Consider the following 22412-nt stretch of genomic DNA (forward strand, 5'->3'; position numbering starts at 1 on the left):
TGAAATCATCTGGGGATGGTGTAGGTGAGAGGTCCTTCACCTCCAGGTCGATCTTCAAGTAGGAACCGGAGCTGCTTTTAATGTAGAAGGCCTCTTCATCTGCAGCAGATGGCTGCGAGTGTTGTTCCCCCTCATGGTCCCCGGGACTGGAAAGGTCTGGTTTTTCTTCCATTCTCCTCCGACATCTTGAGCCAGGTGTAAGCTGGTCGCAAAGTTTTTCCTTGGAGCCTCGCTATCTTCTGGAGATGAATTTCAGACCTGATGCAAGTCAGTCCCAGGACATTTGGCGTGGCAGCGGGGGACATTATCGAAAGGACGTTCGTTCCATCACTGTCGGGACATTCTCGAGAGTTGCAATGGAGACAAGTGTAGGTCCCAAAGGACGAGGCCCAGGAGGGGCCGCAATTGAAAAGGACCCGGCTGGATCAAAATATTTGCACGCCAATATACAAGGGAAATAGAGGAACGCAATGGAAGACAATACCTACGGACGGGAAGGTACCGTGAACTGAAAAGAGCAAAGTGATGGTGACGAACTGGAGCACACGTCCAAACCAGACGACGGAAGTAAACAATCTAACAATGGCGTTGATACCCATGCACATTATCACCACACAGAGGAGTAACTCTACCTTGTGACTCAAAAGACTTCTTTAAATAAAAACAACTTGCACACATCTGGACCCAACACTAGAAGGCAGGAGTATGCACAGCATGTGTATCTACAGCTACACATGCCTCGAACATAACTGTTTCTCCCCTCTGCCTTCATTTTTTAAAACTAGCCAAAGGAAAATATGTACTTCAAAATAAACAAAGGCTTTGGGATGGTCGAGTTCAATACACTAAAAACCTGCAATATAAGGCTGAATTAGGCCAACATTATTAAAGAGCCAACAATAACCCCCCTTACTGTTCATCAAATCCTTACTGCACCCCATAAGTCCCTCAGATGTTTTCTGTTCACAACAGCACTATAAACGAACAAATGAAATACAAATAGGTAGGCCTGCTTTATGCTTGTTCCTTACCTTGGCGAGGCGAGCCCGCTTGATGAGGTCATTCAGCTTACGGAGGGCGGCATTTCTGGGAAGTGATTGGATGTCTTTGAATAGGTCCTGCTCCTCTGCTTCAAAAAGTTTTCGGTTGTCTGGGATCAGAAGCGGATGAGACCAAAATGAGCCGATGTAGACCCTCACGACCTCAGGTGTATTGATAATCTTGCCTAACGACCACATGAGGGCCCCGTAAACTCGCATGAGTTGCTGTGATTCAATCTGGTCAGCCTTGTTGAGTACAACGCGGATTTTGTCCTCATGGTTCTTGAGTGCTTTAATTACTTCAGAGAATTCGTCCGAGATGTCCAGCTTGTGCGCATCAAAGAGAAGGATAATACGATCTACACGCTCAGCGAACCACTCCAGGACAGCCGCAAAGTCATATCCTGAAATAAAGTGAGAAGTCTAACTTTATGAACTGCAAATTGCAATATCGCATGCAGTTCTAGTCAATGCAGCAAAGGCAAACAATGTTCATCTTGAATATGCCATTCACAATCTACTGAAGACTACAAAATAAGATAAAAACATGCAAATGCAATAGCACATCAAGAGTACCTTCACTTTCAGTAGATCGCCACAAGAATAAAGTACAAAAATAGTTGTGATGCATATAAGTTACTAACCAACTCATGTTACCACCTTGCATAATTTAGAACAGCAAGTTACAAACTGATCACTTACTGAGATATCTTAGTGACAAAAACTTGACTTATAAAATTAAGAATGGATGAACTTGAGGGTTTTTATAAATTATGTACAATCTGCATTTTTCATATGAAAAGTTGGTCTCAAAGACTATTTGCCCATCTTTTCATCAAAGTTTGATAAAATATTTTTGCTGTGCGTACATTTCAAAAAGGTAATGAGTCAAAAACACTAATTCAAGAAGTAAACTACAAAGTGGTTTTAAATGACACTGCTATCAAAGCAAGCCTTTCTATGCAATGACAGACAAAAAAAGTTACTTACTTGAATAAATAATATTTGTGGAGGTTACACAATCTTCCCACAGACCCTTCACCTAATGAATACTCCTTCTATGCTTCAGATTGGTCCAGAAAACTAATTTTCCAGGTGGAAACTTGAGACTCTGAACATGACATCCGCAAAAGTATATTAGGCACCAACCAAGAAGCTAGCATCATATGTTTTTTTGTCCATGACCGATTGAGGAGGCTAGAGAGGAATTGCTAGAGTTACAACGTAAATACAGTACATAACATGTTAGCATACCTTGGGGTTTTATTAATCACAGTTGTAGCTCACAGGGTAGAAGCGAGGGTGGACATGGATTTGCGGGAAATTGCTCTTATGGATACATTTTCTTTGCAGACACCTCATCTTATGAATGAGTCCAAAAGCAGTACCCACCTTTCCGGGAGGTGGGGGTCACTAGTATTAGTTAATCAAGAAAGTCATGCAACATTGCTCAGGTGAAGTACCTGTCCCTACATGCCGGAGATATGCAGCATTAGTGCTTGCCAAAAGAATAAAAGTAAGACCACATTGCTGCCTGGCAGATATCAACAATTGGGACACCTGGGGAGCATACAAGAACTTAATACAGAAGATGATCCAAAACAAAACGGTGTGTTTGGTCACAGTCTAAGCTATTTTCTTAGCTCTAGCAAAGCCCAGAAAGAGCTGGTTAACAACTCTGTCCAGTAGCATGCTGACAATGTAGTATGACAGCGCACGTCTGGGGGTCTCGCCTATGCAGCTGTTCCTCCTCCTTGATTCGATGCAGAGGAGGGTGGAAAGATGAAAGGATGACAGCCTTGTCCACATAAAACACAGATACCACCTTGGCTAAGAAGGATGGTCAACTGCAAAGAACCAATTTCTCTGGGAAAGAGAAATGTGAAGGTTCTTCAGGTAGAGTCATGAAAGCACACAGAGCTGCTAGGTAACTATAGCCAGTAGCACCCACTGTTGCCAAAGGAAATCGCAAGAAATCAAACACAACATTTGACAGGTGGATCTTCTGACTTGCATCACTGAAAAAACTTAATCCAGCAGCCTGCGTAAATGTATTTAGTAGAAGACTTCCTGGCTGCCAAAACGATGTCCACAATCTAATCAGAAAGTCAAAAGGACAAACTGGCACTACTCAATCTCCACACATGAAGGTACAGCATTTGAGAACTGGAGTGGAGTTCCTGATCATCCGGCTGCATTTGCAGGTACACTGTGCACATAAGAAAACGGAGTGGCAAATATTAAGCACTATAAGATCAGTGTTAGAAATGGGGGTCTCTAGTTGGCAGAGTTAGGCACCTTTGACCAAGTAGGGGCCCTTGCTTCTAGTTAGGGTAAGGGTGCTACACTCCTAAAATAACCCCTGCTCACCCCCTTGGTAGCTTGACACAAGCAGGCAGGCTTATCTCAGAGGCAGTGTGTAAAGCATTTGTGAACACATGCAGTAATACAGTGAAAATACTACAAATGGACACCACACCAGTTTAGAAAAAATAAGTAATCTTTATCTAGACTTAACACAAGACCAAACAACAAAAATTCACAATACAGTAATAAAAATATGACTTTCAGATGGTAGAAATAGCTTAGTTCAAGGTAGATGGTAAATGCAACACTTTACTCTCAAAGCACCTTGGATGCGTCACGCAACATAAACAAAAGGGTCGCAGGGAAGATGATGCGTCAGTTCCTTGCTTCGGGGGAGGCAGCGCACCTGTTCCTTTTGTGTAAATAATTAGGACCCCCTGAAGTTTCCTAGGACAGGGTAATGTATGTTTGTAAAATAACAACCTAGGCAATTCTAGTGAATAGTACTTTGAAATAATATCTATCTCATAGTCAGAACAATTTAGGCAGTGAAACGAAAAAGTGAAAAATATAATTCTTTTTTAATTGTAAATTCGGAGTACATTCGCAGTTAAAAACAAATTTAATATACATAATAAAATTAAGACAAATGTTAAAATAAATGTGGGTTACATAGGGATACAGAATGAACAAATATAGTGGCAAAACTGTATATTATTCGACGCGCGTTTCGGCGTAGTTTACGCCTTCGTCAGGAAAGCTAAGGCCACAATTCCTGTGCTCCAAGGGTCAAACGGAGGGTTTCCAGGAATTTAGGTAAGTTATTTTTCTTGTAGATGGATGCCTTAATCGATGATTGTTCATACAAATAGAGAAGATGTTAAAAGGGGAAGGCTGTTCTTTTATGTTCTGTATTCCGATAAGTCCTTAGACATAGTATGACCTTATTTTGAGGAAGTTTTACGTATGGATGACAGTCCTTTATTGCTTCATTGCAAGTAGTTCTTATATAATTAAAAACCTGGTATCGGATAGATTCTGTAAGTGCCGGTCTTGATAAAACGGTGGATATATGAAACAATGACAATAAAAGCGTCGCAGGTATGATATAACCTTGTTATTTAGACGCGTGATTCGATGTCGACCGGGCTCTTTAGACAACGGGTGAAAACCGTTGTCTAAAGAGCCCGGTCGACATCGAATCACGCGTCTAAATAACAAGGTTATTACAGAATCTATCCGATACCAGGTTTTTAATTATATAAGAACTACTTGCAATGAAGCAATAAAGGACTGTCATCCATACGTAAAACTTCCTCAAAATAAGGTCATACTATGTCTAAGGACTTATCGGAATACAGAACATAAAAGAACAGCCTTCCCCTTTTAACATCTTCTCTATTTGTATGAATAATCATCGATTAAGGCATCCATCTACAAGAAAAATAACTTACCTAAATTCCTGGAAACCCTCCGTTTGACCCTTGGAGCACAGGAATTGTGGCCTTAGCTTTCCTGACGCAGGCGTAAACTACGCCGAAACGCGCGTCGAATAATATACAGTTTTGCCACTATATTTGTTCATTCTGTATCCCTATGTAACCCACATTTATTTTAACATTTGTCTTAATTTTATTATGTATATTAAATTTGTTTTTAACTGCGAATGTACTCAGAATTTACAATTAAAAAAGAATTATATTTTTCACTTTTTCGTTTCACTGCCTAAATTGTTCTGACTATGAGATAGATATTATTTCAAAGTACTATTCACTAGAATTGCCTAGGTTGTTATTTTACAAACAGCGCACCTGTTCCTTACAGCAGCGCAGGGGAGGCGATGCGTCTGTTCCTTACCGGAGCGGAGGCGAAGCGTCTGTTTCTTACTGTGATCCGGTGCAATGTGACAAGATGGCGCCTCGATGCGATGCGACGATCCGGTGCAATGCGACAAAATTGTGTCATTGATGCGATGCAACAACGTGGGTGCAATGCGTGCACCCCAGACGGCCGTGCAGCGCAATCGATGAACTTTGGAGCCGCGACAGGCCCTGCGACACACTTCTCCGGTGATGCGACGGCAACCTCTGCGGCGGCACACTTCTCCGGTGATGCAACACTCTTCCTCGGCAATGCGACGGCAACTACTGAGGCAGCGACACGCTTCTTCCTCGTTGCGTCGTGCTTCCAGCTCACAGCGACACGCAGTCTCCAGAGGGCCCAAAACAACTGCAGGTAGAATTCCCAGCAAGGAAATTCAGGGGGAGCTGGTGGTGAAGTCTTTGTGTCCCTGAGACTTCAGAACAGAAGGCAAGCTCAGCTTCAAGCCCTTGGAGATCTTCCTCAAGATAGCAAAAGTACACGCAAAGTTCCTTATCTCCTTTCTTTGGCAACAAGTAACCACTGCAGGCCAACCCCAAACAGCCAACAGCACAGGGGCAGTCTCCTCCTTCAGCATCCTTGGTTTCTCTCATTGGCAAAGAGTTTGTCTTGATTCCCAGAAGTGATCTAAAGTTCTGGGGTCTGGGCCCCAATATTTATACGGCAAAAGCCTTTGTTCTCTGAAGGCAGAGAGTGTCTGAGCTCAGCCAAAACCAGTTCTGTCCTCCCTGATGCAGCTTCCTGGCAGGAGGTGGAGACAGCATTGTTGAAAGCAGACCTGACTCAGGTAGCTGAAAGGAAAACTCCTCCCCCTATTCTCTATTCTATGAAGGCTCAGGTCAGCGAAAGGAAATCTTATCCCCCTACTCTCTATTCAATGCAGGGCCTATTCAGCCCAGCCCTGACCCATCAGACGGCTGGAGCCAAGGCACTCTTCAGCCCCCTGTCACTCACAAACCAGACATGGAATACCCAAACCTAGCAGAGGCATGCTGGATGGTTAGGCAAGAAAGTATTTTCAATACAGAATGTAAAAATCACCCACACTAAAAGATGTATTTTAACATTCTGAGTTCAGTCCTACTAAACTTTATTTTCCAATCTTGTTCCTAGGGTCAGTTAGGATTATAAAATGTTACAATCAAACTGCCCATTTTGGCCTATGGGAACAGATAGCCTTGCAATAGTTTAAAACGAAATTGGCTGTAATTCACTATCAGGACATGCCACTCATATCATGGCATGTCCTACCTTTTACATACAATGCACTCTGCCCATGGGCCTACCTTAGGGGTGACTGATATGTAGAAAAGGGAAGGTTTAGAGACTGGCAATTGGGTGCACTTGCCAAGTCGACATGGCAGTCCCAGGCTGCACATAGGCTCTGCAATGGCTGGCCTGAGCCATCTTTACAAGCGGCTTCTGTGGGTGGTACAACCAGTGCTACAAGCCCACCAGCAGCCTTTGATTTACAGGCACTGGGCACACATGGTGCACTGTACTAAGGTCTGACAAGTAAATCAAATAATCCAATCATGAAGTCTGTAGGAGAGTGGAATCTGACTAATGGTTGCCCCCAACTTTTTGCCTGGTATTTAAGTGGTTTTTGACTAGTCTGGCTGGGATCCTGCTATCCAGGACCCCAGCCTATCTGCTTTCTCCCTAAAACTGTTGTGAGTACTCTAGGTACAAACATAATTGGATGCTGGGCATGCACTACCAGTCCCTTGTAGATGGTACCCTAGGTACCCAGGGCATGGGTCCCCCAGTAGGCCTACCAGGGCTGCAGCACTTATTGTGCCACCCTGGGACAGCCACCCAAACTGACACCACCAGGCCACTACTGTAGCCTGGGTAAGGTGGTGCTAGCACCCCTTACAGGGATGTAGGTACCCTATGTCCCATACCCTTACAACACATATACTCTCATAGGTCACCCCTATGGCAGGCCCTGGTAATCCTACAGGGCTGGGTGCTGAGGTATGTGTGAGGGGGGACCCCTACATGAGTAGGACCTCCCTGCAACCTTCGTAAAACCGTTACTGGGTTGTTTGTAGTGTAGCCATACCATATACTCCAAACCGCATTATAAGTGAATCGCGTCATCGCGATAACTTGAGAATGGCTACACAGAACCATATCGTGTTTGGTGTCAAACATGAAGGAATCATACCCCCAGTCCAGCCATGGGCATGGGGGCACGATTCCCCCTTGCTAGGAGGGTGATATGGGAAAAGCGGTAGAATTTAGACACCAATTTAAAAGTGCACATGTACCACAAAATGGCTACTGTCCGCCACCTACACGACTCTGGCTGGCTGTTGCTGGGGAAAACCCCAGCCTCGCCAGCTGGACAATAGGGCTCCTGTGGCAGGGAGGTGCCAGCACCTCCCCAGACAGGATAATGTGGATTGGAACAGGGTGGGTGCACCAAATGTCCTTTCAGAGTTGCACGTAGGCAGCTGCAGAGCCCCAATTCTGCATACACCGCCTGGAACCGGTTCAGGGGCATCCTGCCCCTCGCCCAGGCGGGAAACACACAAAGGGGAGTGGGTGTAGCCACCCTTTCCCGCCTCTACTCTGATTGGTAGGCTCTCTTTTGGACCATCCCTAAATCTTGGGGATATATGGGAATAACTTTGCCCTAGAGCCTTAGATTCGTCCAGAACTTCACAGAACTGACCTTCGACGAGCTGCTGCCCAGCTGACTGAAGAAATCTCCCTTGGGATAAAGGAGTTATCCCCCTGCTTGGCAGGCACCTTAAAGACTACAAGATACCCGGTTGGAACTTCGTTGCTCTCACGACCTTCGACGCCTTCCAGCAACCTCGAGGTGGGTCTCCAGTGCATCCCAGCGTCCTGTGAGCGTGCCCAGCAAGTCTGAGCACCCTGGACCACGTGGGTGCCGAGATCCCCGCATACCCCGAGACACCGGCCACCTCTTGTCCAGCACCCGACCCCGACCAGTGGGGAAGTTGTGCTTTGGCCCATTTCTGAGCCAACCATCCAGCAGCATTTGTGCCGACCCTCAGCTCTCTGGCCCGCTCCGGTGGCCCGTGGGAGCCCTTTTACGCACTCCATTTTGCTGCCTTCCGCGGTCCCTTGTCCCTCGACTTGTGGGCCCTGACGGAGGACAATCTTTGTTTCCAAGAGTTCCCCTGGTTGCTCCAGGCCTGCTCTACGCTCCCTGCAAAGGAGAGCACCCTCAGACCTCGTGGGTCTGCACCAGCAGCTGCTTTGTTCATCTTGCGTGGGTTGCGGTTGCCAAGGCTTAGTGGATCCAATCGGGACACTAACACCGCAGCGACCCTCAGCCGACGTGGGACAGTCGCCCTCCAGAAGCTGGCCTTCCTTGAAGCCTCCCGGAGCCCGTGACTGCAGAGCCCAGCTGTACCTTTTACACCTGAAGCACCCGACTTCCACGAGCTCCTTGCTGTGAGCTCCCTGGTCACTTTGCTGTGACCCAGACTCTGTCCCCTCTGCTTTCAGGTTCATCTTTATCTTCTCTTCAACTTCAATCTTCACGACTTCAGCGACACTTTCAGCTAGCAGCAGTTTGGACTACTTTTCCATAGAAAATCAGCCCGCGACCCGACACCAGAATCGACCTATGCACCCGGCTTCCCTGGGGCAGGTAACAGTGGTACTTCGGTACTCCAGTGGTGGTGGGCTCTCCAAAGCCTTAAGTCTCAAGCCTTAACTTTGTACTGTTGCTAGAAGTGTCCTTTAACTTTAAATATTCAACCGCGCCATTCTCCATAGGCTATCATTGCGATCCCGATAGCAGCTCTTTGTACTGCACACGTCCCCCGTGGGTCCCCTTCCTCTTAACTGTGGGTGGATTCTGAAGGGGCAAGCGATCCTGAATGCCCTAGGCATTGCCTGTAGAATTGTCGTGGTTCTTATACCACTATTTTAGTATATGGTTTGGTCCCCCCCGGGGCCCATTGATTTCTGTGCTATTTATTGTGTTTAGAAATGCTTGTTTGAATTGTAACTTTGCCACTAGCCACATAAAGTGACTGTGGGATTCTGTCTAGAATAAATACATATATTTTATATATATACCTGTGTGGGCTACTCTTTCATTTGGTCATTCAAGAGGTTATTATGGTAAAACAATAAGCTTAACACTCCTTCAAGACTTAGCCTGAAGGCTGCTCTCCACAGCTACCACTAGGATAGCTTTCTTTAAAGGTTGTCTTAAACCTATCATCAATAGGAGTCGAATTGGACTGGTGCAAGGTGTCCCTATAACTAGGAACAGCATATGCCAGGCCAACTTCTCACATTGGTGTGCAGCGGTTGGATTCAAGCTTGCCATTGTTTTACCAGATAACAAATTGAATTTCTAAAGTGAAAGCCACTTGGTACCAAAGGTACATATAAATTCAAGCTAGAATACAATAAGTTCTACTGAACTTAGAGTTGTGTGTAGAGGGTTTAGCACACCTTGACTACAACTCAAGAGAGGGTTCAGTAGGCCACACTTAGTGTAGGTAGATACATCACTACACTAAACATGTCTTCAAGTGGCACTAAGGCTATGGAAGGACCCCAGAGGGTCCCAGTAGATAAGTATGATAATTTCACCTTTGCAGAGCTCAGGGAAATGTGCACCCTTAGAAGACTGAAGACAGAAAGAGGTGCCAACACAAAACGTCTCAAGGAGATCCTGCTCATAGCAGACTTTATGGAGTCCATAGGATCCAGAGGGACGGACAGAGTGGGTGGGCACCCCTCAGAAGAGGACACTCCCAGAGTGGACTCTGAAGAGGACCAGGAAGAGGATGAAAGTCCTGACCTGGAAGAAACAGACCACTCACAACATGGAGGTGATGGCCCAAGAGGCACTCCCTCCACCCTTAAAAGGGGAGTGGTGGATCCAAGAAGGAACAGATCCCCCTCAGTGGGATCCAGCCATTCTCAGAGATCCAAAGGGTCCTCTGCCTCTTCTCAGAGAAGAGAATCCTCTCATGAGAGGAAATGCAGACTGATCAAATTTGAGCAGGCTAAGCTTGAGCTTAAAAGAGAACAGTTAGCATTGGACAGGGAAACCCTGGAGCTTCAGAAAGCTTCAAAGAAATGGGGTCTAGAGATCCCTGGTGGCAGTGATGAAACCCCTAGAGTTAGAGAGAGAGTCCCTGACAATAGGAACCTCCACAAGATTGTGCCCCCCTATCAGAATGGGGATGATATCCACAAATGGATATCTGCTCTTGAAAGGGCCTGTAGAGTACAGAGGGTCCCTGTAGAGCAGTGGGCAGCAATCCTGTGGCTCTCCTTTTCAGATAAAGGTAGAGACAAGCTCCTCTCTGTAAGAGAAGAGGATGCTGATGATTATTATATCTTGAAAGCTGCTTTAATAGATGGGTTTGGCTTAACCACTGATCAATACAGACTTAAGTTCAGAGACACCCAGAAAGCACAGAATCAAGATTGGGTAGACTTTGTGGATTGTGCAACCAAGGCACTGGAAGGTTGGTTAAATGGCAGTAAAGTTAATGATTATCAAGGATTGTATAATCTCATTATGAGGGAGCAGATTCTTAATAATTGTCAGAACCAACTTTTACACCAGCACCTGGTGGACTCTGATCTGACCTCTCCCCAAGAATTGGGAAAGAAGGCAGACAAATGGGTCAGAACCAGGATCAGGCCTAAGAACCAAGTTGGTGACCAGAAGAAGGATTCCACTAAGCCCAAAGAGAAAGGTGGGGATGATAAACAAGAAAAGTCCTCTGAAGGGCCCCAACAACCCAGTGCTGGGGGTGGGTCCCAAAATCCTTCCTCTAATAACAAGAAACCCTATTGCCATGTGTGTAAGAAACCTGGCCACTGGAAAACTGACTCCAGCTGTCCAAAGAATGGCAATAAAGAGAATGTTCCTCCAAAACCAGCTCCAACACCTCCTGTTACTACTAGTAGTAATCCCCCAGGTGGTGGGAGTGCACCCAAAAACTTAGTTGGGTTCTCTTTGGGGACACCAGTGGAGTCTGGCTTAGCCAGATCTCCTGCATTAGCAACTATGGTCTGTGATGGTGGCATGGGGTGTGCCAACTTTACCATGAGCCCCAGTATACTGGGCAGGTACAGACAAGAACCAATAATCAATGGTCAGAAGGCTGTGGCCTATAAGGACACAGGGGCCAGTGTCACCATGGTGACCAAGAGGCTAGTGCCCCTAGATCAGCTTTTACCTGGGTTTAGCTACCAGGTGACCAACATAGATGGAGTTAGGACAGATCATCCCATGGTAGTGGTAAATCTCAGCTGGGGAGGGGTCACGGGCCCCAAGAGAGTGGCAGTGTCCCCAAACTTGCCTGTAGATTGTCTACTGGGGAATGATCTAGAAATCTCAGCCTGGGCTGAGGTTGACCACAAGGCCCATTTAAAAATGGTAGGAATTCCTGAGAGAGTGGATGAGACCCTGAGGGCCTCACCGCCACCCCAGGAGAAAATAGAAAGAGTGAAGCCTGAAACCATGGATCACTCTACCCAAACAGAGAGCATAGGGGAGGAGGAGCAGTCTTCCCCCCACCAGACTACAGGTAAAGGTCCAGTTTCTCAGGGAACTGATCCTGCCCCTTGTGAAGTAACTGCCCCAGAAGTGGACAGGCCTGGCCTGCCCACCTCTCTGATGGCAGGGGACCCTTCCAAGGTGGTACCCAGTCTGGAGCAGGTATCCTGCCCCTCTCTACCCTGCCTCAGTCAGCCCAGGGCTGCAGAGGTCAGGGAGGTCAGTGGACCCTTATTGGGCCCCTGCCCAGAGGAACCCCCTCATCAACAGATTAGGGACACCCAGCAGAGTAGTTTCAGCCAGGTGAATATTCCTCTACAAACTGAGGGATCCCCCTTACCCCTAGGTATAGGCACCCCTCAAATGGATGTTGCTGAGCACAGGGAAACCTGGGGCCTAGCTGCCCCAAACCTTCCAGTGCCCTCCACTATTCCAGCCAAAGGGATCCAACCCCCAGCTGTAGGCAGCCAGAGGTTGACCCTTAGGGCCAGATATGACACAGTCATGGGCAGAAAGGCTTCCATAGTGGCCAGTGATCTGAGGAGGTTGAGACCAACCCAAGTAGGGTCTCAATTCCAGACTCAGACACCCCACCAGCCCACCTCTGACCCAAAAACCAATACAGGTAATTTCCCTAGACTTTGGAGAAACTCTAGAACCCCTTGGGGTAGGATTTCCCAAGTGGACCATGACACAGGGAGCAACCATGTTAGTACAGGTTCTTCCTTATATGGCCACTCAGGAAACAAAGGCTTATCTGGACAAGGTTAGCCTTATCTCCTTTCGTTTGGGGTGGGGTTATGTAGGAGAGTGGAATCTGACTAATGGTTGCCCCCAACTTTTTGCCTGGTATTTAAGTGGTTTTTGACTAGTCTGGCTGGGATCCTGCTATCCAGGACCCCAGCCTATCTGCTTTCTCCCTAAAACTGTTGTGAGTACTCTAGGTACAAACATAATTGGATGCTGGGCATGCCCTACCAGTCCCTTGTAGATGGTACCCTAGGTACCCAGGGCATGGGTCCCCCAGTAGGCCTACCAGGGCTGCAGCACTTATTGTGCCACCCTGGGACAGCCACCCAAACTGACACCACCAGGCCACTACTGTAGCCTGGGTAAGGTGGTGCTAGCACCCCTTACAGGGATGTAGGTACCCTATGTCCCATACCCTTACAACACATATACTCTCATAGGTCACCCCTATGGCAGGCCCTGGTAATCCTACAGGGCTGGGTGCTGAGGTATGTGTGAGGGGGGACCCCTACATGAGTAGGACCTCCCTGCAACCTTCGTAAAACCGTTACTGGGTTGTTTGTAGTGTAGCCATACCATATACTCCAAACCGCATTATAAGTGAATCGCGTCATCGCGATAACTTGAGAATGGCTACACAGAACCATATCGTGTTTGGTGTCAAACATGAAGGAATCATACCCCCAGTCCAGCCATGGGCATGGGGGCACGATTCCCCCTTGCTAGGAGGGTGATATGGGAAAAGCGGTAGAATTTAGACACCAATTTAAAAGTGCACATGTACCACAAAATGGCTACTGTCCGCCACCTACACGACTCTGGCTGGCTGTTGCTGGGGAAAACCCCAGCCTCGCCAGCTGGACAATAGGGCTCCTGTGGCAGGGAGGTGCCAGCACCTCCCCAGACAGGATAATGTGGATTGGAACAGGGTGGGTGCACCAAATGTCCTTTCAGAGTTGCACGTAGGCAGCTGCAGAGCCCCAATTCTGCATACACCGCCTGGAACCGGTTCAGGGGCATCCTGCCCCTCGCCCAGGCGGGAAACACACAAAGGGGAGTGGGTGTAGCCACCCTTTCCCGCCTCTACTCTGATTGGTAGGCTCTCTTTTGGACCATCCCTAAATCTTGGGGATATATGGGAATAACTTTGCCCTAGAGCCTTAGATTCGTCCAGAACTTCACAGAACTGACCTTCGACGAGCTGCTGCCCAGCTGACTGAAGAAATCTCCCTTGGGATAAAGGAGTTATCCCCCTGCTTGGCAGGCACCTTAAAGACTACAAGATACCCGGTTGGAACTTCGTTGCTCTCACGACCTTCGACGCCTTCCAGCAACCTCGAGGTGGGTCTCCAGTGCATCCCAGCGTCCTGTGAGCGTGCCCAGCAAGTCTGAGCACCCTGGACCACGTGGGTGCCGAGATCCCCGCATACCCCGAGACACCGGCCACCTCTTGTCCAGCACCCGACCCCGACCAGTGGGGAAGTTGTGCTTTGGCCCATTTCTGAGCCAACCATCCAGCAGCATTTGTGCCGACCCTCAGCTCCCTGGCCCGCTCCGGTGGCCCGTGGGAGCCCTTTTACGCACTCCATTTTGCTGCCTTCCGCGGTCCCTTGTCCCTCGACTTGTGGGCCCTGACGGAGGACAATCTTTGTTTCCAAGAGTTCCCCTGGTTGCTCCAGGCCTGCTCTACGCTCCCTGCAAAGGAGAGCACCCTCAGACCTCGTGGGTCTGCACCAGCAGCTGCTTTGTTCATCTTGCGTGGGTTGCGGTTGCCAAGGCTTAGTGGATCCAATCGGGACACTAACACCGCAGCGACCCTCAGCCGACGTGGGACAGTCGCCCTCCAGAAGCTGGCCTTCCTTGAAGCCTCCCGGAGCCCGTGACTGCAGAGCCCAGCTGTACCTTCTACACCTGAAGCACCCGACTTCCACGAGCTCCTTGCTGTGAGCTCCCTGGTCACTTTGCTGTGACCCAGACTCTGTCCCCTCTGCTTTCAGGTTCATCTTTATCTTCTCTTCAACTTCAATCTTCACGACTTCAGCGACACTTTCAGCTAGCAGCAGTTTGGACTACTTTTCCATAGAAAATCAGCCCGCGACCCGACACCAGAATCGACCTATGCACCCGGCTTCCCTGGGGCAGGTAACAGTGGTACTTCGGTACTCCAGTGGTGGTGGGCTCTCCAAAGCCTTAAGTCTCAAGCCTTAACTTTGTACTGTTGCTAGAAGTGTCCTTTAACTTTAAATATTCAACCGCGACATTCTCCATAGGCTATCATTGCGATCCCGATAGCAGCTCTTTGCACTGCACACGTCCCCCGTGGGTCCCCTTCCTCTTAACTGTGGGTGGATTCTGAAGGGGCAAGCGATCCTGAATGCCCTAGGCATTGCCTGTAGAATTGTCGTGGTTCTTATACCACTATTTTAGTATATGGTTTGGTCCCCCCCTGGGGCCCATTGATTTCTGTGCTATTTATTGTGTTTAGAAATGCTTGTTTGAATTGTAACTTTGCCACTAGCCACATAAAGTGACTGTGGGATTCTGTCTAGAATAAATACATATATTTTATATATATACCTGTGTGGGCTACTCTTTCATTTGGTCATTCAAGAGGTTATTATGGTAAAACAATAAGCTTAACACTCCTTCAAGACTTAGCCTGAAGGCTGCTCTCCACAGCTACCACTAGGATAGCTTTCTTTAAAGGTTGTCTTAAACCTATCACCTTAAGAGTCGAATTGGAATGGTGCAAGGTGGCCACTATAACTAGTGACCAGCATATGCCAGGCCAACTTCTCACACTGGTGTAGTGCCGGTGGGATGTACACTGAGACTATGTTGTATACTCGTTCCTCCCATTGACATGATATTGCTGTGAATCGTCCCTGATCGTCTGTCCAGGACCTGTTAATAATAAGCGGCTATGAGGCTAGAGGTAAAGTTACAATTCAAACATGCCTCCCTGGCCCAAATCACCTCAGAAAATATTGAGTGGGTGACATTAAAGAGACTGGAGACAGACACTCATGACGATTCCACCATAATCGGACTTGCGAGTCAGCAAGTCCAACAGGCTGTCCTTAAGGAAGCAACACTGTTCGCTGAATGGGGCATTGAAGTTGTTGCACCAAGTACACTGAAATATCCACACGTCCTGTTGCCGCAACAGGACACCCCAGAACCGTCATCCATTCTTAAAGGCATAAGGCACACCCGCCCAGAAATAGGGGCGAAATCAGGGCGGGCAAAAACCCCGCTAAAAATCAAAATCCAGCAAAATGACGGGCAACGGAGCGTGCAGCGGCATTTCCAGACTTCGGATCACCTGGAGGCCACATGGAGACAGTGTCCCTAACCTAATAAACAGCCATGTAAATAACGCCTGTTCAAATCCACTTAGGGGCCTAGTCCGCGAGTTATCGATTATCTCATGGAATATTGCGGGGATGAGCAACATCTTTAGGGACATAACTACACCTGAATACCTCGCACAGGGGGACATACTGTGTATTCAGGAAACCTGGGCAAGGGCAACGACCGCCATCGGTGGCTTTTACGAACATTTTAAACCAGCGACCAAAAGGACAATCTTTGGACGCCCGTCAGGGGGCCTCTCTATCTACGTAAGTCATGCGTGTAAAATTAACACAACTGAATTAAAGTTGGGGTCTCCAGATCTTCAAGCCATCCTAATCAGTGGGTTGTCATCGGGTCGAAAATCTCGCCCCTTTCTACTAATTAATTGTTACTTCAACCCAATTAAGTATCAATCCTCCCAGGCCATGGAATCACTTATCTCAATTTTGGAAGATCTTTTAATAAATTGGAAGGACCAAGACGTAATAATCGCGGGCGACTTCAATCACAGAGGCTTGGGTTTAATTTCGGAGACTCCATCAAGCAAGAAGTCAGTCCCACTGACTGAATTTCTCGCAAATTTTAAGCTGCACTCCACCCATAGAATACAAAAAAAGACCCAACCTGAATGGACCACCATTCCGACCTTTAGAAATGTCTCTACTATAGACTACATCTTTATCAATGAAGGGCTTGCCCACAATCTTTGCAACTTCACAGTGGACGACAGAGAGGAAAGCGATCATAGGCCCCTCCGCGCCACATTCAATCTGGCGCGGGTACAAGCAGAATTACAAGCAGTTATTGGAACTACCACGGGGGAGGAACATCACAATGTGCTTAAAAGAATAAAATGGTCAACCAATCTCAGTCATAGCCTGCTAGACTATGTAGCTAGAAGGGAGGAAGAACCTAACCCAGTTCAAACTAAGAACATCATCCACCTCTGGGAAACTCTGACCTCCGACTTACTGGAACGTCTGGGCAATAACCATCATCCAAGAAGTCGCCAATTCCACTCTGATCCTCGCCGTGCAACATCGTGGTGCCTGTCACAGTGTAAGCGTGCTCTAAATAAGGCAATCAGGGCACAAAAGAAAGGCACTCATTTGTCAGGGAGATACTCCATTGCTGCTCTGCGAACAGACTATAAAAAGAAAGTCTGGGCCCACAAAAAACTGCAGACTGAACAGAATTGGTTGACTGTGTTCTCCTTAATTAAAGGTAATGACAATAGCAAGCTTTGGCGTTTCATTAACAGTCTGACCCCCAGAGGAGAGCAAAAGGAAAATAGTGTTGCAGGGAAAGTGTGGGAACAGTATGCCAAGGGGCTGTATACCTGCGAGTCAAATCAGGCCACTGCAGGAAGCCGTGCGTGGTCCAAGGTGGCGGCGGAAATTATCGAACCCGAAAGAGCTACGTCAGAAGGCGTAAACTCGACCTGCACCGGATCATTCACAGAAATGGAGGTACTAAAGTGCATCAAGGCCATAAGAACTGATGGCGCTCCAGGCCCAAATGGGATTCCGGCCCAGGTTCTGAAAACCGCCTCAGCCTTTTTTGCATCCAGACTCACCCCTTTATTTAACCATTCTTTTGCCACGGCAATGTTGCCATCCTCTTGGAAAGGTTCTATTCTATTCCCCATCCATAAAAAGGGGGACCACACGAACCCGGCCAATTATAGGCTTATAGCTCTCCTCGACATAGAAGCAAAGATATACGCCCGCCTTCTTCTCAGGGATCTGGAGGATTGGGTGGACAAGAACGGCATTCTTCCGCCCACACAGACCGGCTTTAGGGTCCATAGCTCCACTCTTGACAACATCTTAGCCCTTTCCTACCTCGCGAAGAAGGCCAATACGAGGAACAAACCGCCCCTGTTCTGCTGTTTCATAGACTACTCCACAGCCTTTGACCGAGTGAACAGGGGCCGGCTCTGGGCAAAACTTGACTCGTGGGGGCTACCACAGGCTCTGCTAAAAGCTATAAAAGCGCTCTATGAGGGCACCTGGGTCATGGTGAAGCTAAGCCCCACAATAACAACTGAAAGAATTGAAACCAACTCGGGCCTCAAGCAGGGGTGCGTCTTGGCCCCCATGCTTTTCAACTTGTATACTGCGGACATGAGGACAGCTCTGAAAGATGCTAACTTAGCACCTCCAAAACTGGGGAGGCTCGTCTTGGGAACACTCCAGTATGCAGACGACACGGTGATCATGGACCACACTAGGGTGGGGCTCCAAAGAGCCTTAAGCAGTTTGGCCCTATACAATAAGTCAAATGACTTACGGATCAACGTGAGCAAGACCAAAATCGTCATTTTTGGCAAATACCCCCTCAAAAAAGAAGCTTCATGGTCTCTGGGGGAGCACCGTATCGTCACTGCCCCATCCTACAACTATCTGGGCACCTGGGTCTCTGAGAGTGCCTCTGCAGTCAAACATCTGAAGGAGCTTAAACCTAAAATTAACAAAACCATTCTGTCGCTAAGACGCTTATGCCACCGCTTGGACAGTCCCTCAGCAGAACCAATGTTGACAGTGCTCCGGGCAAAACTGATCCCTGCCATTGCATATGGGCATATAGCCTACCCTGGTGCATTTGACAAAGTGGTAAACGCGGCCCAAGCGAAAGCCTATAAGATGGTGCTACAGGCCCCTAGATACGCAAGGAACACTAGATTAAGGCTAGAAATAGGCCTTAAGCGACCTGAGCTGGTATTACTGGGGGACCTTTTAAAACTCTATATTAGAGTATTGAAAGCACCAGAACACTCGCTAAAGCACTCCCTAAAATCAATCTTTGATGAGGTGGGCTCCCCCTGGTACTCAAAGGTAGGACAAGCTATTGCAGCATTGAAAATCGAAAGAAGGAGTTTGCCCCTGCACGAAAGTCCTTTCTCAGCCTGGGCCCAAGCAGTTAAGCGCCAAGTCCGGATCATCTCCTTTGGACTTGACCTTGCATCTCTTCGGCAAAATCCACTAACTCAGGCCCTGGACAAATCATATATTCCAGGTAAACCCCAACCTTACCTGCAAGATCCAGTATCCACTTGCGCGAGAAAGAAAATTTTGTACTTTCGACTTTTGGCCCTCAGGATCATGGACTTCAACCCCAAATGGGCCCGTACGGATGGCACCCTGGCCTGTCGTCTATGCAATTACCGCAGAGAATCCTGGCTACACTTGCTGTGCTGCTGCACAAAGCTGGCCAATGATCGCCATCGCTTGCTGCTTCCGATTTTACGGAATACGGACTATAGAACTTGCAGAGAGGCTTCGGACTGGTGCCTCTCAGTCTCCACGACCTGTTTGATAGCCAGAGTTGCGAAATTTATACACCAGGTAAAAATGGCACTCGACTCCTACTTAACGGCATTGTCTGCAAAGTAACTGGAAGCCCTCCGCCCCAGTTATCTAACCTGAGCTGGTTTAAAGACCCACGAAGAATCCATCTTTCGTCAACAGCCCTTGGTACATGAATTGACTCTACCGAACTTTCATGTGCCTCCCCTTATCAGTTGTACAACCTATACATCACTCCTTTTAAAAGAACTCTGCTTTGGACAGCTAATCAGGACTAATATGTTAATATTTAACCCAAAGTGACTTTCACTTTTATGTGTGGATGGGACTTGTGAGGGGGTGAGTCGGGACGTTCATAAAGCTTCTTTTTTTTTTTTTATTTTATCTTATACTGTAAAGATTTTAAGTAATCATGCAGTTTATTATTAAAATTGTCAAATTGTCAAATTCAAACAAGCATTTATAGATACAATAAATAGCACTGGAATCACAGGGCCCCAGGGGGGGACCAAACCATATATTAAAAAAGTGGTATAAGAACCACGACAATTCTACAGACAATGCCTAGGGCATTTAGGATCGCTGGCCCCTTAAGAATCCACCCCAGGTTATGAGGAAGGGGACCCACGGGAGGCGCGTGCAGTGGAAATAGCTGCTATTGGGATCTCTATTAAAGCCTATGGAGAATGTCGCGGTTTGATTTAAACAGATTAAAGACACTTCTAGCAGGAGTTCAAAGTTAAAAACTTAGAGTTAAGCTTTTGAGGAGCCCACTACCATGGGAGTACCGAGGTACCACTGTTACCTGCCCCAGGGAAGCTGGGTGCATAGGTCGTTTTCGATGTCGGGTCGCGGGCTGATTTTCAATGGGAAAATGTACAAAACTGCTGCTAGCCAAAAGCGTCGATGATGCCGTGAAGATTGAAGTTGTAGATCTTGTAGAGAAGAACCTGAAAGCAGAGGGGACAGAGTCTGGGTCACGGCACAGTGACCAGGGAGCTCAAGGAAAAGAGCCCTTCAATGTCGGGTGCTTCAAGTGGAAAAGGCGTAGCTTGGATCTGCAGCCACGGGCTCCGGGAGGCTTCAAGGAAGGCCAGGAGGGCGACTGTCCCACGAAGGAGGAGGGTCGCTGCGGTGTTAGTGTCCGGATTGCATCCACTAAGCCTTGGCAACCGCAACCCACGCAAGATGAACAAATCAGCTACTGGTGCAGACCCACGAGGTCTGTGAGAGGTCTCCTTCGAGGAGACTGTAGAGCAGGCCTGGAGCAACCAGGGGATCTCTTAAAAGTAAGGATTGTCCTCCGCCAGGGCCCACAAGTCGAGAGACAAGGGACCGCGGAAGGCAGCAATTTGGAGTGCGTAAAAGGGTGCCCACGGGCCACCGGGGTGAGCTAGGGCGCTGATCTTTGGCACAGTTGCTGCTGAGAGGTTGGCTCAATATTGGGCCAAAGCACAACTTCCCCACTGGTCAGGGTCGTGTGCTACACAAGAGGTGGCCGGTGTCCTGGGGTATTGGGGATCTCGGCACCCACGCGGTCCACGGTGCTCAGACTTGCTGGGCACGCTCACTGGCCTCTGAGATGCTAGGAAACCTACCTCAAGGTTGAGAGGAGTCGTCGATGTCCGAAGGAGCAGCGAAGTTCCAACTGGGTCACTTGCAGCGTTTCAGGTGCCTGCCAAGCAGGGGGGTAACTCCTTTACCCCAAGGGAGATTTCTTCAGTCAGCTGGGCAGCAGCTCATTGAAGGTCAAGTCTGTGAAGTCCAAGATTAATCTGATTCTCCGGGGACACGTTATTCACCTTTATCCACAAGATTAGGGGAGTGTCCAGATCAGTGTCCACCAATGGTAGTTGAGGCGGGAAAGGGTGGCTACACCCTCTCCCCTTTGTGTGTTTCCCGCCTGGGCGAGGGGCAGGATGCCCCTGAACCGGTTCCAGGCGGTGTATGCAGAATGTAGGCGCTGTAGCAGCCTACGTGCAACTCTGGAAGGCATCCTATGGTGCACTCACCCAGTTACAATCCACATAGCCTGTCTGGGAAGGTGCTGGCACCTCCCTGCAACAGGATCCCTATTGTCCAGCTGCTGAGGCTGGGGTTTTGCCCAGCAACAGGCAGCCAGAGTCGTGTGGGTGGCAAGTAGCATCCATTTTGTGATACGTGTGCACTTTTAAATTGGTGTCTAAATTCTGTCGCTTTTCCCATATCGCCCCTCTAGCAGGGGGGAATCATGCCCTCATGCCCATGACTGGACTGGGGGTATAATTCCTACATGTTTGACACCAAACACGATATGGTTCTGTGTAGCCATTCTCAAGTTATCACGCTATCGCGATATACTTATAATGCGGTTAAGAGTATATGGTATGGCTACACTACAAACAACCCAGCAATGGTTTTTACGAGGGTTGCAGAGGGGCCCTACTCAGGTAGGGTCCCCCCTCACACATATCTCATCACCCTGCCTGGTAGGATTACCACCTGCTTGAGGGGTGACCAATGAGAATACATGTGTTGTACATAGGTGGGATGCAGGGTACCTGTATCCCTGTAAGGGGGTGCAAGCACCACCTTACCCAGACTACAGTAGCGGTCTGGTGGTGTCATTTGGTATGGCTGTCCCAGGGTTGCACAATAAGTGCTGCAGCCCTGGTAGGCCTCTGAGGGACCCATGCCCTGGGAACCTAGGGTACCATCTACAAGGGCTGACAGGGTATCCTCAGTATCCAATTGGGTTGTACCTAGGGTACTCACATCAGTTTAGAGAAGAAGCAGATAGGCTGGGGTCCTGGATAGCAGGGCCACAGCCTGGTTAGAGTCATAAAACAGTCCAAACATCAGCAAGAAGTTGGGGGCAACTATGCAGTCGATGTCACTCTCCTACAACCAGATAGCTTTCCCAGCCTTCTACTCGCACTTCCACAGGGGAAACTTATAATAGGGGGGATTTCATCACCACATTAGATGATACTATAGGTAGTAGGTGTTCAAAGCTACCTTAGCACCCTGCTGCAAATATAGCAACATAAATGATACTGCTCACTCTTATTATTGCTAGTTAGAGATACGTTGACCTCATTGATGTGCAGTTAATTCCCTCATAGGGAACACTACTACCTATCAGTCTTTATTCATATGATACTATAGACCGTAAACCTCCTAGGGACCGACGGGGTGCAAACCCCCACCTAGCGGAGTTCCTAGACGCATTCGGTCTCATAGATGTCTGGAGTTCATGATTCCCGCAGG

General features: G+C 48.0%; 1 protein-coding gene across 1 annotated transcript in view; it reads right to left on the reverse strand.

The window, feature by feature from the left end:
- Positions 1-22412, reverse strand: part of EHD1 (EH domain containing 1) — a 1327734-nt gene that overhangs the window by 967140 nt on the left and 338182 nt on the right. The window contains exon 3 of the mRNA XM_085625542.1: positions 1032-1444. Coding sequence (XP_085481668.1) covers positions 1032-1444 — 413 coding nt within the window. The remainder of the gene's footprint in view (positions 1-1031; positions 1445-22412) is intronic.

Source organism: Triturus cristatus, chromosome 9, assembly GCF_964204655.1.
Source record: "Triturus cristatus chromosome 9, aTriCri1.1, whole genome shotgun sequence".
In the NCBI taxonomy this organism is placed as follows: Eukaryota; Metazoa; Chordata; class Amphibia; order Caudata; family Salamandridae; genus Triturus; species Triturus cristatus.